This window comes from Lepisosteus oculatus, chromosome 3, assembly GCF_040954835.1.
Source record: "Lepisosteus oculatus isolate fLepOcu1 chromosome 3, fLepOcu1.hap2, whole genome shotgun sequence".
NCBI classification, from domain to species: Eukaryota; Metazoa; Chordata; class Actinopteri; order Semionotiformes; family Lepisosteidae; genus Lepisosteus; species Lepisosteus oculatus.
Genome location: NC_090698.1, coordinates 42,497,657 through 42,515,156, shown reverse-complemented (window position 1 = coordinate 42,515,156; position 17,500 = coordinate 42,497,657). Strand labels below are relative to the sequence as shown.

At 35.6% G+C, this 17,500-nt stretch overlaps 1 protein-coding gene across 1 annotated transcript in view; it reads right to left on the bottom strand.

Moving 5' to 3' along the window:
* Positions 1 to 17,500, bottom strand: part of ap3b1a (adaptor related protein complex 3 subunit beta 1a) — a 119,196-nt gene that overhangs the window by 16,928 nt on the left and 84,768 nt on the right. The window contains exons 23-24 of the mRNA XM_015365489.2: positions 11,353 to 11,584; positions 10,472 to 10,556 (exon numbers count right to left, since the gene is read on the bottom strand). Coding sequence (XP_015220975.2) covers positions 10,472 to 10,556; positions 11,353 to 11,584 — 317 coding nt within the window. The remainder of the gene's footprint in view (positions 1 to 10,471; positions 10,557 to 11,352; positions 11,585 to 17,500) is intronic.

Sequence of the window (17,500 nt, the reverse complement as noted above, 5' to 3'; positions counted from 1 at the left end):
AAAATGGAATAACAGAAAGCCAAGGTCAATATTATTGTCAATATTCAGTTATCTTTTCCTCGACTTGACTGCATTTCAAAATAACACCACTGTTATTTTGTCCATTTTTGTGCGTGATGAAGTGGGACAAATATATCGACACATATTCAGGGTTATAGTGTTAGCGTTTGATTGTGTTGTGGTATGTAGGGAATGATTATTGGAATGTGCTAACTTAGCTATACGGCTCTGTATATGTCACCAATGGCCTCGTGCTCTGTTCAAGGGAGATAAGAACTTACTTTGTAAAGTCAGCAGTAATTGGTTTGTTTCTCTTAACGTGGTTGTTAAGAGAAGCGAACAGGACAAAAACCACATGAAACACTCTAACTTGTCACATACTACATGAGACTATACTGTATAAAAAGGGTTTGAAAATTTTAGGTTTTTGTCTGCTCTGTTCTGGTGTGCGTACTGAGTTCAACAAAGGCTGAATCTGTAAAAGGCTCTGTTCTCCTGCTCCTCTTGCCTACAAACAATATTCTTCAGCTCTACCCACTGAGGGGAGATGCATGCAAAAGGTACTAAGCACATTTTCATTTGGATGTAATGATTGCATTCAAATGACAAAGCCCCAGTCCTTCACTTTCAGAAGTCCATGCAGACCTGATCTGCAAACATTTAATGTGGGGGAAAAAATGGCTCCAAGGAATTCTGTCACAAGGTAAAATTGTTCATGTCCCAAGAGACACCTCATTAGCTTTCCTCCCTGTTTAAACAGCCCTTACAGCTGACAAACTGATCTTACTACTACGTGACTCATCAAAGCGACTAGCATTGTTCATTCTGATGCATCTGGAAAGAGCTGCACATTTCTATTTTTTTTGTGGCACATATAAAACTGCAAACACATTAGCTTTTTTTATTACTCTCAAAATTAGCTCAAGAGTCATGAGTCTGGCATCCACATGAAACTATCAGAGATGCCAATTTTGCATCTGTCCAACCAAGACAAGTCATTAGCCAGCTGGTACGCTGGCAGATTGTGGCATGACCTTGATTAGAAACTCCTGCCACAAGACTGACATTTCAGATCGCCTCGTGATAATGGGTCACACTCGTCACGGCACTCAGAATTATCATTTGTTACAAAGCCATTAGCAGACTCACACTGCTAGACAGAATGCTCAACATTTATTGTTCTCCTACCATCGGAATGCTCACAGCAAAGATATCTGAAAACAACTACAGCATTTGCTCTGAAAAATTGAAGTCAAATGTCAACTCCTCATAACTGGTGAAAAACATCCCTCATATTCAAATGGAATTCATTTCAAAGCCCACATTCAAAGGGTTTTAGGTTCTGACCTCGCAAAGTCCCATTCTGTTGCCTGCTGTAGGGGAAAAAAAAGCCAAAAAAGGCCACATCTGAATTTTCCGAAAAGCGCTTACAAATAAAATGTATTATCATCATCATCAGAAACGACTTCTTGACTTCTATATATGCAACTATTATGACATCTCTGGGTTTTATGCTCTCACTCAGCACTTTGCCTTTAAGTATCATACATCACCAGAACAAAAAAAAAAGATGATGACATGTAACACAGACCTGCTCAATCCTGGAACCAGGACTAATACTGCTGGTTACTTCAGATGCGAACTAGTCCAATCTGGAGCACTGTTATTTTTCCTTTAGTTTAAGGAGGGGTCAAATAAGAGAAGCATTGTTAAAAAAGTCCACAATGCTCAGTGATTAATTATGTTATGCTTTCACAGGAGGTTTAAAAAAGTGGATACAACCTAAATGCAAAGACCAATGCACCCAAACTACAACAGTTTATATACTGTAGAGAACAGTAACACCTTCCGGTTTGTTGGGATGCTAAGGGAATAAACATTAAATCAACAGGTCGGGAAAGTATGATCGCCCAATAATTTGGAGCAAAGTAAAACTATCAAGGCTCCTTAAAAGAAATGATAAAGCAAACAACTTATCTTTTAAAGAGAAAACCACTGTACCAGATTTATTCTCCATCGTCTATGATCAAATAGGCCAAACAAGTTATGAAAATGGACTGGAATGCGACAGTAGCAATTCTCATTTAATACTGCTGAATATATAATCTTTATTACAAACTCAATCTTAAAAATATGTCAATACAAACATACCACAGTTAAAAATGTAACAGAAATAAGATAAACAAAGGCTTACTGCATTCTCCATACATTAAGCTACCAAAATACATTAGCAGATACATTTATATCAAGCTGAAAATAATTTTAGGTTAATAAATGTTAATGATGTTGAAAAAATATATAAATGAATCTGCAAAAAGCACATTGATATTGAACAGATCCTATGTATATCAAACAGCCTAAAAGGTAATTAAGTGAAACTAAACAAATGAATATTGCAAAAGACAACTAATTTGCTACAAACTTTTAGAGACTTTTTAAAATTTGTATTCAAAGACAGAAAAAACAGAAAACCACATTAAAAAAAATATTTACCTTTAAAAAAGCTACATGATGGAATTTCATCCACTTCAAGCTTTTTGTAGGCCCACTCATTTTTAATTTCAGAACAATCCACCAGTTAAATCTATGAGGTGAGCTATGTCTTGCTCTCCCAGCTCTTAGAGACAGACATGATTGTCATGCAAAACACACCCAATGATTGACATTTGCGGCCAATTGATCTCCACATTACTCCCATCTCCCCAGCCCCCACCCGCTTTCTGATAATACTATTGATCACTACACTGACGATCGGTTTCCATTTTCTGATTTCAGGCAGGCCAATTAAGAAGGTGAGTAATTGTGATTACACTGCTACAGGATCAATTGTATTTGATGCAAGACAAAGTGCTTATCTGGGAGGAGCAACAAGAAAGAAATGATGATCACGTTTCGCATTCTATTTCTTCCTGCCTGAATAAATAAGTCTTTTGTACCCCCCCCCGCCCCCAGCAAATAAACAGCTGCCATAATCACCCAGATCTTAATTTAACCTGAAATAAGTTACAGCTGTGCAGATCTTTCCATTATTTTGATATACTAATTTGGCTGGGGTTGAAATGTGATTCTGGGTTACAAACTAGTAAGATGTCAGCTACTCTTCTATTATTAACCTCTAACTACAAAAGAAGGCAAGGTCCTTAATATACTGTATACTGGAAGACACTTTAAATTGTTTCGGACAAAAAACATAAAACATAAAAGTCTTTATGTGTAAACTCAGAATCAACAGAAAAAAAAAATGAAAATCCAAATGCTGAGGGAAATACTGATGTACCTGCATTAAAACTGAATACTATATATTTAGCAATATACAACTTTATGAAGTGAAATAATTATAAGGTATGGGCATAAAAGACCACAAATGCAACAGGAGTGTTTGTGTGGTCTAAATTTACCATTACAATTTTAGTTGTATTACTGGCTGTATAGTTGATCTGCAAATTTCCCATGCTCGCGTTCACTTGTTTGTGATTCAGTCTGGCCGACAGGGTCTTGGATGAAAGAAGAGCAGAGCCGGATGAAACAGAGCGAGAGGTCAAGTGGAACTTTCTAATTAGCTGTGCAAAAGACTAGGATCATAAGTCGAATCTAGCTAATGAGTGAGCCTCTTCCTGTCCCCTGTCCAAGCACCCAATATACAGCATCTCTCAATATTTCAATGTGGTCTTGTTTTTACATTGTAACATACATTCCCGGTTCTGTTTGCAGTGTGGAGAATGACAGGCTGGAGACGACTTTCCAGGCTCTCTGACAGTTTTATTGCCCATTCTTTACAGTGGGGTGCGTTAGTCATGCAGATAAAAGTGCAGGCATCCCTTGGACACAGAGGAGGGATTCATGTTGTTAATTTTATCTGATTACTTTAAGTTTGGGATTACTGTTGTTTGTTTTAGTTAATCAATTGTATTTTAATTAACTTGAAGGCACTGCATTAATACTTTAATTATCATATAAGGGGGTTACTTATGCCATTTAACCATAAATACTGTTGTACATTATGTGATGGTATAGGGTTGGACTAGGTTAAATGCAAATTTGATTAATCACGATGGTCCTCTGCACTGAACCCTTGCAAATGTTGAGACCCTACTATATTGCAAAACTAAGATGCACTTATATGAAAAGAAAAGCAAAACAAATTAAAAGACAAAAGGAATTCTGTCTGGCAGGCCACTGTAAGAAATATAATTCTGGATCAGAAAGGTCCTATGATTTTAAAAGGCCAAATGTTCTCTCTGAGACACATCTGGTGTTAAGGTGTGCCAAATCATATTTGATCTCATCTGGACCTCTGGGAACGGGCACAAAAACATTATGAAGGACTTCAATAAAATAACTGCTGTACCTTTTTTGAATGAAGGTTTAAATAAAAAAAAATGTCCATTAATTCTCAAAAAGTCAAAGCCAAACCAATTTAAAAAGAAGCAAACAACATTTGAAAATGTGAAAACAATACTTGTGAGTCTCACCTACCAAGGTGAAATTTACTTGCAAAATGGTCTGTAAATCCGTCAGAAATAAGCAAAAACAAAACCTAAGTGGAAAAAAGGTTTGCATCCAATGTATTCTTAAGACTTCTGTCTAGGAGGCATTTAATTAATGGGAAAATACTCTCTTGAATAACCTACATCTCTTTAATTTTTTCCACCTGTCCATTATGTTTTCAAATGGGCAATATGGTGGAAAAAAAGAAGCTCAAACCTTTTCATGCCGCTACCAAAACTGAGAATTAAATCTGGAATAAGCACTGTATTTGAGATCCAATTATTCTTGAAATACCAGAACAATATCACAGAGTCTATTTCATTCCATTCAAAGAATATTATTTGTCAAATTCACACAAATGACTTGAAATATGCTAAAACAAAAAAGTAGCAATAATAGTAACACTATTAAAAGTAACCAGATACAGTGATGTCTCGAGTTACTTAAATTCACATTCTGAAATTAGACAATAAAGGAACAGCCTAAAATGGGAGTAAAATCTGAACAACAGAAGCAATAAAAATCAGAATGGAAATTTGCATAAACAAATGACTAAGTACTGCATATTACAAAAAATAGAAGCCAGTCAAAAAAATGGAACAGTCCATCAATCTAAATGTCCGGTACCTAGCGTGTTATTTATGAATTTCAACTGTTCATGTGCTAGTGAAAATATACGCAAAAAAGGACTCTACACAGTAGGTTCAGTGTAGTTAGGCATAAGTTAATTTCTGGAATTCCCCTAAATCAACAAAAAGTATAAGATAAAAAATAATGAGATAGATTTTGTGTTGTACAGAGAGCAAGTCGAGATTTGATCAAAAATTTGTAGGAAGGCATTGCTTGCTCACGCCATCTTAACTGTCTTTTTCAAAGGACTTCTTATTGCCTCGGCCCATTATGTCTGGAATGTGTCCCGCAAGCGACAGAAGCAATAAGACAAAGGTGATCACCATCATATTCGATTTAAAGCTCCATGTGTTACGGCGATCTGATGCCATTGACAACTGGCATCATTGCAAACATTCCAGGTCTTGCAGTATCCTCAGTAGGGAAAAATAAGGAACAATACAGAAAACATTTTGCAGATACTGCTACATGACAGTAGTTGGGGTAGAGTATGTTAAACTGTATGTTATTGGATGTTACTGTAAGTTATTTGGATATGCATAAAGATTTTACAAACATAACTGTTCTATAAATTGAAGGATTACAAGTTGCCTTTTATGTTTTTCCTAAATGGACACTTGACAAATTATACATAGCAGTATTACAGGCTGTTTAATCAAAAACATTTGAAGAGAAATGGTTGATGGCAATATGATAGATATTACAGGTAAATGATACATTTTAAGCCTTAAACTGGCTGTTATTCATTCTGTTCACTTTAAAACTAAGTGTACAGGTATTTTTACTGAACACAAATAATAAAAAGGTCAACCAAAGAAAACCAGAGTACACATAAGGGGTGACAATTAGAGGAGTACCACAGATATCTCTATAAGGACCACTGCTCTTCTTGATTTTAATAATTTAGATCCTGGCATAGTTAGCAATCTGTGTTCTAACCTGACTATCTGATATCTAAATAGAAAGATCTTCAATCAAAGATCTAGACATGTTAGACTGGTTAACCATCTGGCAGGTGACATTTACTGTAGACAATATGGAGTCTTACATGAGGTAACGGACATCGTCTAGACCAGGGGTGGCTATCCTAGCCACAGAGGGCCTTTGTGCCTGCAGGTTTCTAGGTCTCTTTAAATTAGCAGCACCTGAAGAGCTGTGAGACGTTGTGAAATTGGTCTCAATAATGAGCTGATTTAGGTTGTTAAGAGCTGACTTGGAATGAATACCTAGACACACCAGCCCAATAGGCAAAGACTTCCCCACCCCCATTCTAGACAACATAGGAAAGCAAAAAAAAATGAATAGAATCTAAGGAGATATAGCTAAAAGTGCAGAAATGTTTAAGTCAATACATGTCAAAATGTATTGTGTAAGTGTAAATAAGGAAAAAGCAAAAACTAATATACTACAATATCCATCCATCCATTCTCTAACTGTTTTATCCCATTCAGGGTCACATGGGAGCCAGAACCTATCCATGTAAATACTGTGCACAAGGAGAGGGTGCGACACACCCTGGACACGACACCAGTGGTCCAATAAATTAAATTCAATAGTTTGTGCTCTCCTTCTCTTACCCTTTAAGTCAGGCATGTTTGAACAGCTGCTGTTGGGGACAGATTCAGAACACTTCAGTACAGAACATAAGCGTCTGAGAGCTTCACTGCAAGTAACTGCTATACCTTACTAATTATTTCCTGTACAGCTTTTTAAACAAATGGTTTGCAAACATACTTGCAGCAGAGTAATACATTACCCCTGTAAATGGAAGATAAATATTGTTCCTTCCAGTGAATTTCATTTGCATATCTTTTTGCTATGTCTTATGATACAGAGAAGAGGTGGGCAATATGATGACATACCATACATCACAATATTTTTCTTGATGACATTGAAAAAAAACTGTGATATTGTCTTGACATAAGTTTAAAATGGGATCCTTTCTATACTATTTTTCTTAAATTCTTCATTTTCTGACTTCTAAAGAAGGTTCTTTACTGTGTACATACCAAATACTGCATGTGTTCAGAATAACACAATAATCAATCTCCTGAAATGCCTTGTGCATTTGCTAAGATCGTAAAATATTTTCTTTTAATTGTACTGCCCTGGCTCACAAAAAAAATGATTTCAATAAGGCCTTGCTGTTGGTTGGGTTTCCTGTTCTTGGAAAATACAACAAAGGAGGGATTACTGCAGAAACCTGCAGTAATGATAATGATAAATGGGATGGAATAGTAAGATAGTAATATCACTTTATTAGCCATATACAATTTCTTGTATTAGGAATTCGTCTTTTCTCATACCCCAGCTTGCTCTCAATGAGACACTCAGACGGAGAGAAGCTTGGGGTCAGAGCACAGAGTCAGCCATTTATATGGTGCCCATGGAGCAGTTGTGGTTAAGGGCCTTGCTCAGGGGCCCAACAGAGTAGGATTCCTCTGCCACCCATGGGATTTGAACCTGCAACCTTCCAGCCACAGGCGCAGATCCTTAGCCGCAGTGCCACCACACCACAAGAAACAGTTAAAGAAATCCACTTTTATGTGAAAGAAAGAAATGGCCTTTTATTTGCTTGCTAATACACATACAAATGATTCTTATTTTTACCTTTCAAAGCAAAGGGGTATTTAAGGAATAGTAATTCAGTAAAGGGCCCATGAAGTATCCTGAGGCTTTTGAAAAAGCAGGACAAGCAGACTGATATTTTAAAGTTCACATCCTGCTGAAATGAGTTGCATCACAGTAAAGGATTCGGCGTTGCTTATATCCCTTCTTGGCCAAGTTTACATAGGTGCTCTAGAAATCCCAAATCAGATGCGTGGTCATTTGATGACAAATACATGTGTCATCTTTACACTGAGGGGGCTAAAAACACTTGGTAAACTTTCAAACTTGGTAAACCAGCCTCTGCTGGTTCCAAGTTCTCACCCAAATAGTTGCCGCAATTCTCTTGCTTTTAAACTGGCTAACCATAAACTGTCAAAGCAGCTATGATTTTTGACAGCAAAAGCTAAAATGGGGATTTCAAAAAGATGACTGCAAAGTTTTACTGGATATTATTTAGTTTCATAGTTATCATCAACTTTAAACTTAATTCCTCTCTTGTACTGTGCCCTAACTGGGAAATCAGGTTTCACGCATAAAAGCAAATACATTTCCCACCCTTTACAATGCCATCCTTACATAATACCTTTTTATAACTCTACCCCATCTTACTGTCTCAGGCTTAGAGGAATGGGGAACCAGAAGTGAATTTAAGTCATATTATATTGGTCACAATTATTATATAGTCATATTAACTGACATTTCTTTATGAATACTTTGAGATCTTTGGTCCATTGCAAATAACACCTGCTTAAAAATGCCACTAGTTATGGCACTAGTTATAGCCACTCTCTTAAAACCATTTACCCTAATAGTATGAGTACTAATAAATCTTTATCAAACAGGTCCTGCAAATCCTATATTATCTGTAAATGCTCAAATGTTTTAGGTGTATACTTAAAGTAGACTATAGCAATTGACAATATAACAAGGCTTCTAAAGTAAGAAAAAAGCCTACATTCATCACCAGCATTAGAAATATAACATTTTCTTTAATTACACTGAAATCAATCCCTAATTAAAATCCAATCAAACAGTATATTGAAAACAAACAGTCTAACATTCATAAATTGTTTAAAAAAAGATAGAAGGCTGTTATTGAATTTCTCCCCTGAGATGATTCAGAACTCAAAATGACACTGCGAACATACAGATTTATGATCATATAAAACCTATATCTAGTTGCAGCAATTAATCTGAGATTTGCTTCATTAATGAAACAAACAAAAAAATAAAGAGGGGAAAAAAGTAGTTGCTGGCCTGCATGAGAATGTCAGAAAGAACTGTTCCTCAGCCTGAGGCAAAGAAAAAATATAATACTAATCTATCACAAATGCTTATCTAACAATCCGTAATTTGGTGAGCTGTGTCATTGGGCTCACATTGTCCAGATCATTAAAATTAATCTACCTTTAATGTCTGAGGCAAATCTATTTATGGTGACGTTATTCATAGCCTGGCATTCCATTATATTGATCAGTGTTGTTTGTCTAATAGGAAAATAATAAAAAATTACTAGGCAATGTGGAGGAAAGTAATCGGTTTTTATATATAACACTAATGCACCAGACCTCCCAAAACATAAAGGTGATAATCTGCATAAAATCAATGGGATATGCTACAATTCTTATTTTCATTATTGGCTTCATAACTACCTAAGTATTTAAATTGCAATTTCATTTCCAGGTTGTTATAAGGATGAGGCAAAGGAAGCCTCATATCCTATATTCAGAAAGAAATCAAATAGAATATCTTTCAAGAACACAGTTAAGCACAGTATGTTGTCTGTGGCATAAAGATTAGACCAGGAATGCTAATGATAAAATTGCAGTTAGATAATTAAGTAATCCCTTTATTTTCTGGAGTGTGGCCCTGCCTCACAAAAAACCCTCAAATGCTAGAAAACAAAAGCCAGCACAACAAGGTGAACCAATTCAAATATAACCAGTGTTATATACATGAAGTACTTGAGCCACAGTATTGCTTATCAGTTACAGTGTATGTGAGGTCCTGTTTGTTTTTAGTACACTGCATTTCAAATTAATTCAAAGTCTGATAATTTAATTTTATATAGCAGCAAAAACAGATTGCACATGGGTTCAAGAAGATATTGGAAATAGTTTGGAACAAGTAAAGGTTTCTTCCATGCTAAAAAAAGAGAAGAAAAACACATTTTCAAAACAATAGAAAGAGTTCTACAACCGTAAGTTGCACCTGCTTCTCATGTACATTTAAAAAAATATCAAAAGCTCTCCATTCCAAGGCAAAAATGTTTTGTTTATATTGAAAAGCAAGGTGCAAGAAATGGCCATTAAATTGTTTTTGGCATCAAATCATATATCACAGTGGTACAACAATTAAAAAAGTGTCCAGCTATTGCTAAGTCGCCTTTAACAGCTCAAGCTCTTTCACCACAGAGGAACAATTACTTGTTTTGGTTATGCTGGCTAAAACATAGCGAGGTTTATGCAAAAAAAGAAGATAAAAAATTGTTATTGTCACTGAACCTGAAAATTTATAGTAAGGTTATGCAAGTGTGATTGTGAGATGTACTGCAAATTCTAAGATGTAAAAACTCTCAAAAAGGTAGATGTTCAGTGTGTTTCCAATACAGTGACACTGTATATTCTGGCAAATATGTTTAAAAAATCCCGCCATAAGAATTCAACAAGGTGAAAATACAAGGTGAGATTATGTGTAGAAAGAAATGTATACTACAGAACTGACATGTAAATTTAATCCTTACCAAAGCTGAAAGTTAGCTGCCTGAGTGGAGTCATTGAAGTCGATGCCCATAGAAACAGTGATAGATGCCTCAGGATCCAGACTTTCTGAGTAAGAGAATTAAAAACAGGTCAGTTTTAATTTAACAACATAAGGCACAATTTCCTGGAAAGCTTTAATTTTACTGTGCAAAAAAACACACACACACACGAAACAGTGGTAACTTGCCATCCTCCAAGCTGATAAGGCATTCTGCATTCTGTAAGTGATTGTCAAGGACTCTTCAGATCGTTTTTGTGATCTGAACAACAAGAAAGAAATGTCCGACACGCGACTTACAGAAGCCCTGTCTAGTTTTCACAGAAATGGAATGTCATACATTATAAAACCAAACACCAGAACAGAGAATCTTTGATGGAAACAGCATGGTGCTGTTTGTAACAGACTCAGCTTTAAATGAATTTAAGACGTTTTATCTATTTCAGTATATATCTTAGTGTGTGCCTGTCTGACCATTTAAAAAGCCATCAAACATCATGATAGCCACAGACTTCTGAGCTTCTGACAATCTGCAGTCAGAAGAAATAAGACAAACACCAAGTGGCACCTATAACAAGATGCTTGCTCTTTAGATATGAATTTTAGAAATGTATATTTAAGTAAAAGCCTCTGTCTCATGTGAAAAATCACTATATAATGGCAAGAAAGAATAGTAATCTCTGATGATGAAGTTCCAGAACATTTAACATACCTGCATACTCGTTAGTGGACATAACACTATGTACTTGTTCTTCCACACTAAATAAAACTCAATATTATTTAACTACTCACAAATATATATTACATACTCACAAACACATACTTATATAGTATAACATACAATAAATCAAACGTCGGTCTCACCTATCTTGTTAAACTCATGAATGTGGAGTCCCATGGGAAGTTTCTTCTCTCCTATGTGAATGTCTTCTAGTTTGTGGTCGCTGCTGTTGGTCAGAGTAATCTGCACAGACACCATCTTGGGGTTGTAAATGCAGGGCTGACGAGGGAAATGGTAGCAGGCTGCCAGCCCTTTGCCAGTCATGCGATGGAGAAGCTCATGAGGTTGAGCAGGAACGTACACTGGGCTGGTGACCTGGAAGAGAAAAAGTGTGTAATTTCTTTTGAACAAATTCACTTAAACCTCAATGTCTTGGTTAGGAACAAAGCTAATGAATTACAGCTCATTTTAGGAGTGTTGCAAAAGTGTGACGTCAGCTCGTAATTTTGGATTACCATTTTGTGTACTGCATTCACAAACTCATCAAGTTCAATTTCAAAAGGACAGCTTGAGTTTCACCTTGCACTCACAGGACGATTCAAAGGTAAAGCAGTTTTCCCCCATCTTTTCTCTGTGAGGACATTATCATATTGCCAATTAAATGTCACATAAGATGACTTAAAAAATCTAAAGCCAGTCCAGATATAAGACATGCAGTATAAACAATGCACAAAGGTTTGTGAGCCTCAAAGCTAAATATAGAAAATTGTTTTACAATGACCCAGGCTTTATGGAAATATCCAACAGGGCTCACAGTAACCAATTCCATGCCTCTTAAAAGAAAATTATGAATAAATTAAGCGAATGAGTACTTATGGTACAGGGTTAACATTAGCTATTATTAGGACTTAGATTAAGATCTAATAACATTATGGGTTTCATATGTGAATAATACATGAAAATCACAAGTTCACAAGCCTTTTCTCAGCACTGTACCAGATACATCTGGATATATCAATCAATTAAAGGGTTTAGTTTTGCTGAAATAATTTTCATGAAGATTGATACTGCATGTGGAAGAATTTGAGCTTCTAGATTAGTTTGAGTTGTATTATGTGTCAATGGTTTACTTAAATTGGTTTACTTATCAAAAGTGTGAATAAAGAAAGGACGATTGCTTACTGATTTAATTCTTAATTGCTATGGAACACTGTAACAAAGCACGAGAAGGCACAAAAGTATAATGTTCCCATTCTATTGTCTGAGCACTATGTGAGAGAACAGACACTGGCTACATTGGATGCCTAATATATGATCCACCGATGTACTAAGATACATTTCTTGCCAGAACAGCAAAATGTTGAAAGCAGCAACAGTGACTTCTTCAAATAAAAGGGAAACCATAGGGATTCTCATATAAGCAAATATAATTAACATGATTTCATTTTAAAATTAGCAAATTTGGGGAATTTATTATGATATAGTAAACAATATATTAACATCATACTACCTTCCCAACATAAGGAAGTGCCGGTGTAAGTTTTTCCAGTAGAAGAGAAACACAATCTTCTCTAAAATTCAATATTGCATCCAGTGTAGCAAAAATGAAGACAAAGTGAATTTATACATCTACAAAATCTAACTGAGATTCACCCTAATATCTCATTCTGAATATTACAAAGATCCAGTAGGTTAGACTACTAAATTACCACGGATCTTAAGTTAAAAGATGGCTTCCGCTCAGCTTCCCAATTAGTATCAACTCACGTGGCAAATTTATTCCCTGGCTCTGGGACAATTCTACAAACTGTCCTTAAAAAGAACAAATAGCTCTGGAGAATATAAAGGCAAAATAACCCACAGCACATAAAAAGGCCAAAATGGCAGCTTCTGCCAGCCTTGCACAGAAGAACCGCTCTTCGAGAGCTGCAAAGTGCTCTCGATTTCTGTTTTAGGAGCACTAAACTAATTACCATAACACAAATCATGCAAAAAAACAAAACAAATGGGGGAACATTTAATAGTTTGTGAATTATCTGGAATTATACGAAGTGATGTACTATCACATCCAGAAGACAGCACACATTACTGTTTTATTTAAGACTATACACAATGCATTTGGAATCTTGGGGACCAGTGTGTTCCTCAAAAACACTGCACAAGACTTACAAAAGATCAATTTGGTTATCATAAGATAACAAGCATCTACATTCTTTAAAACCTTAAAAGGAATTTGAACCAGAAGTACTGTAAACATTAAAACTAAGCTTGAATTTCCTATTCTGTAATTTTCCCAATTTTTCATAAGATGTTTAATTTCTTTATGCAAGTCCAACAACTGTACAGCATATTATATTATGCTTACAACTTTGTCCAGAATTATATCTACAGCAGCTTTTGGAATCAAATGGAAACACTGAGATTCCAAAACATAAAAACAAATAATCAAACGTTATCACAATTGAAAAAAAAAATATTTAAGTGCACAGTATTCCTGAGATACGACTTGGAATACAATGTTTTGGGAAGTATTGTAAGTATTCTCTGTGAAGAAGGAAAAAAATAAGAAAAATCAACAGGACTTAAAAAAAAATTGCAATAATTCAGGGCATCGTTTGCTACATTCTTTAGATTAAAAAAATAAAATGAAACGCATGGCTGTAATACCCATTTGTCATGTTCTGACAGTTTTATGTAAATAGCTGGACAATTACAACAGACACAACATAATTTCCAATGGAAATCTCCGTGACTCCTGATGCTTGCAGTTACAGAGACACATATTTTATCACAGTTTATTACGGTAAGCAAATAAGCGTGGAATGAGAGCGCACATAACTGTCTACTTAACAGTTACTGAAACATTTATAAGAGCTGTTATCGCCCTTATAACAGACAGGCAGAGTATGATTGGAGAAAGAAGAAAAGCTTCATATTCTTAACACTTCACTAAAAATATAACTGAAGAGTGTAAAATGACAAATACTTTATGCAGTTAGCTGGTAATGGACCGTTTTATCAACTCCACTTAGATTTACAGGATGCAAACTAGCAACTGAACATTATTTTTATGAGACAGCTAGTCATGGGTGCTAATGTATTACACTGAAGTTGTGAGCTGTCAAAACGTGATATGATGTTTTTGAGTAACTGGAGAACATTAGTTCATGGATAACACATCTGTATATTTCTCAGCCAAACAATCTGGAATCTGTGACTTACTGATTCAAAATACATGATGAGACACACACATTCTTCTGGACCTTAAGAGAAAACTCACATCATGTCATTAACAGTAATTTAAGCAACAAAATAATGTATTCATCCATTTATCTAAGTCAGGGTCATGGGATAGCAACAGGCCCAAGGCAGGATACACCCTGGATGGGATACCAGTCCATGACAGGGCACACGCAGACAAACACGTACATACACATACCAGGGCCAATTTTCACAGAAGCCAATTAATCTCCCTTTATAGTATGTCATAAAACTGTGGGGAATTAACCAGAGAACCCTGTGAAAACCAAGGCAAACACAGGGAGAACATACAAACTCCATGGAAAACAATCTTAAGAAAAAAAACTAGATAATACATTCAAACTTTTCAACATCAACTTTTGCCCCACTGCCCTTCATTCCCTGCGTTACCTGTTGAAAAAAATGATGCTGGCTGTTCTGCACTGTCAACCCCTAAGTCTCCACGATCCCTGCCTGACTTCATCCTGTCATGTTTTACCCAGCGTGGAAAAACAGCCAATAAAAAGTCAAATTTTCAAAAGCAGTGAAGCATACCTGTTTATCAAGGCACTGCCTTAACCTCTGCGGTGCTGTGCTGACAGAAATCGAATGCCCTTGGCACTGAAGAGGTTCATAATCTGGCCTTTCATCCTAGGAATCCTGAGCTTAAGTCCTTCGCTTAAAGCTATTGACAGAAAATCATTTGGATTTAACGGACCTGCAGATCTAGGTGTACTAGGAGTTCTATCAACACAGAGACTATGCACATGTAATCGAATATGTCACAAAACAAATTGTTGACAAACCTGGCAGAATTAAAATGAATACTGGATTGAATAAACAAGCTTAGTACTGGTAGTACACGTGGCTAAGAGTTATCATCAGAACAAACTAAATAGCAGAAACCTCAAACTTCCGGCAGACCCAAGATCTGAAAATAAATAATGGAATGGTTGTTACATTGAACATGTCTCTATCTTGCAGCTTATCTGTCAATGAGAAGAAAATGAAGGGTCTTCCTGTTTGTCTTAAGGTAACGTCTTCTGTTCTTTTGTTGCATTGAAATAGAGTGGGCCAAACTAAATTAAACATAAACTCTTGAAAATATTCTGTGTGCAGACATCTTGGACATTTTGCATTCCATTGTTCCCATCCAGTGTGTTTCCTTTTTGTGCTGAAACACTTTTGTGGTGAACTGCTTTTTTTTGTTTTTAGGTAATAAATCCTCACAGATCTGCATTTTATAGTACAACCTGTAGGCTTTTATGATCACAGATATGCAAAGAGAAACAAATTGTACTAACGAGGAGGAAACTGACTGAGTCAATGAGATTTGAATGGTAAATGTGAGGATTATCTACAACACTTGATTGACTGCTCATGTGTAGTTTATCTTAAATTGCAGTGGTCTTTTTAAAAAGATCTGATCAATGTGAAGATAGTTAAACGGTAGGCTGGTTTTCTTTTCTTTAAACTCAAATAAGCTGTATTATTAACAGGTAAACTGTTTATAAAGGGTAAAAAAGACTAGTGGAGGCTTTAACCAAATTGTTGGTGTTCGTACCAAATGTTGTAACTCCTGAATGTGTCTTCGAGGCCAAATAATTTTTGAATCGTAGTGCATGTGTGTTTATATAAGTACACATACTGTACACAAGTAAAAAACTTGAAAAGGATATATTACCACGCAAACACTCAAACACACTTCTTCCCTGCTCTAATATGTTGTAGGTCAAGCAAATATTGCCACTAAGCTGTCATGTTGTAACGCCTCTCACACGACAAAGCAAAAATTTATTTGAGCATTTTTAGGCATGTTAGACCAGTCTGTGTCAATAAACTACACCGTAATCTCTAATACCTCTTGTCTAGATTTACCATTTTGACAGGCACTGTCACAGCTCAAGGTCTGAATATGATTTCAAACTGCTTATCATCACCAATTGACAAACTGGACACCCCATGAGGATCCTCCTCTAACGCTGTCTTATCCTTTCTTCCATGTGTAAATAACGGAGAAGTCATTTCATAACCTTGACTCTCAGTCAAGCCTTTTCACCTTTTTTGTTCACGAACAAGTGACAATGAACTAGGAAGTTGATTGAGGGGGTCTATTATGTATCAACTTAAAGAAAGCCAGCATGATTGATGAAACCAGCAGTCACCTTCAGTGCTCACTACAATACTTGTATCCTTTTTGTCAAATGACCTGAAAATCCTGCTGACAGATTAAAAGTCACCATAACTATGCTCTGTATAGCAAGGCGGTTATTTGTGTACAGATGGCGATGTAAGGATACCTTGTTTTAAAAATCTATTTTGTTCAAAAGCCGTTCATAAAAATGTGAAAATGTGACAAGTTTGAGTACCAAACTTAAAGTCATATTAAAATATGTTGCTAAATAAGTCTAAAACAAAAGCATCATTTCATTTTCCTTAATTTTCAGCCTTATATCGGTAGGTAGAGATCGATAAAACACAATTTTGATATATGCTATGGCATTTTGCTTTGTTATAATCTTATATCATATATAAAAGACAATTGACCTACTGTACAAAATTAATTTCATTTTCAGTAATTAACAGCTAGTTGTACACTGATTAAAGAATATCTGCATGCAATTAAATCTAAGAGGTGTATTTAATCTTTTCGCAGTATTTCTCAGTAGAAAGAAAAAATGGCATCTAAGGTATCTAAGGATTTTTGTGAATATGGCAATTTGTTTCTTGATATTTACATTTTTTAACTTTCTTTTTTAGGAAGACACTGTTTTTCCAGCATCTAAGATTACCATGTGAATTAAACTAGCACAGAATGCTGGTCACAAAAATAAATTTGCAAAACAAACTCAATGGGCTAATGTGATTATAACAAGCACTTTAAAGATAAAATGATGAGATAATATTATGGTATATTATAAACATGCATACGTCAGTTTACATTTGCAGTGCCCTCAATATTTACTCATACTCCATATGAAGTAGGAACAAAAATACAAGGAATCCCTGATTGATGTCTTAATAAAAAACATCTAAAATTGTTATATTATA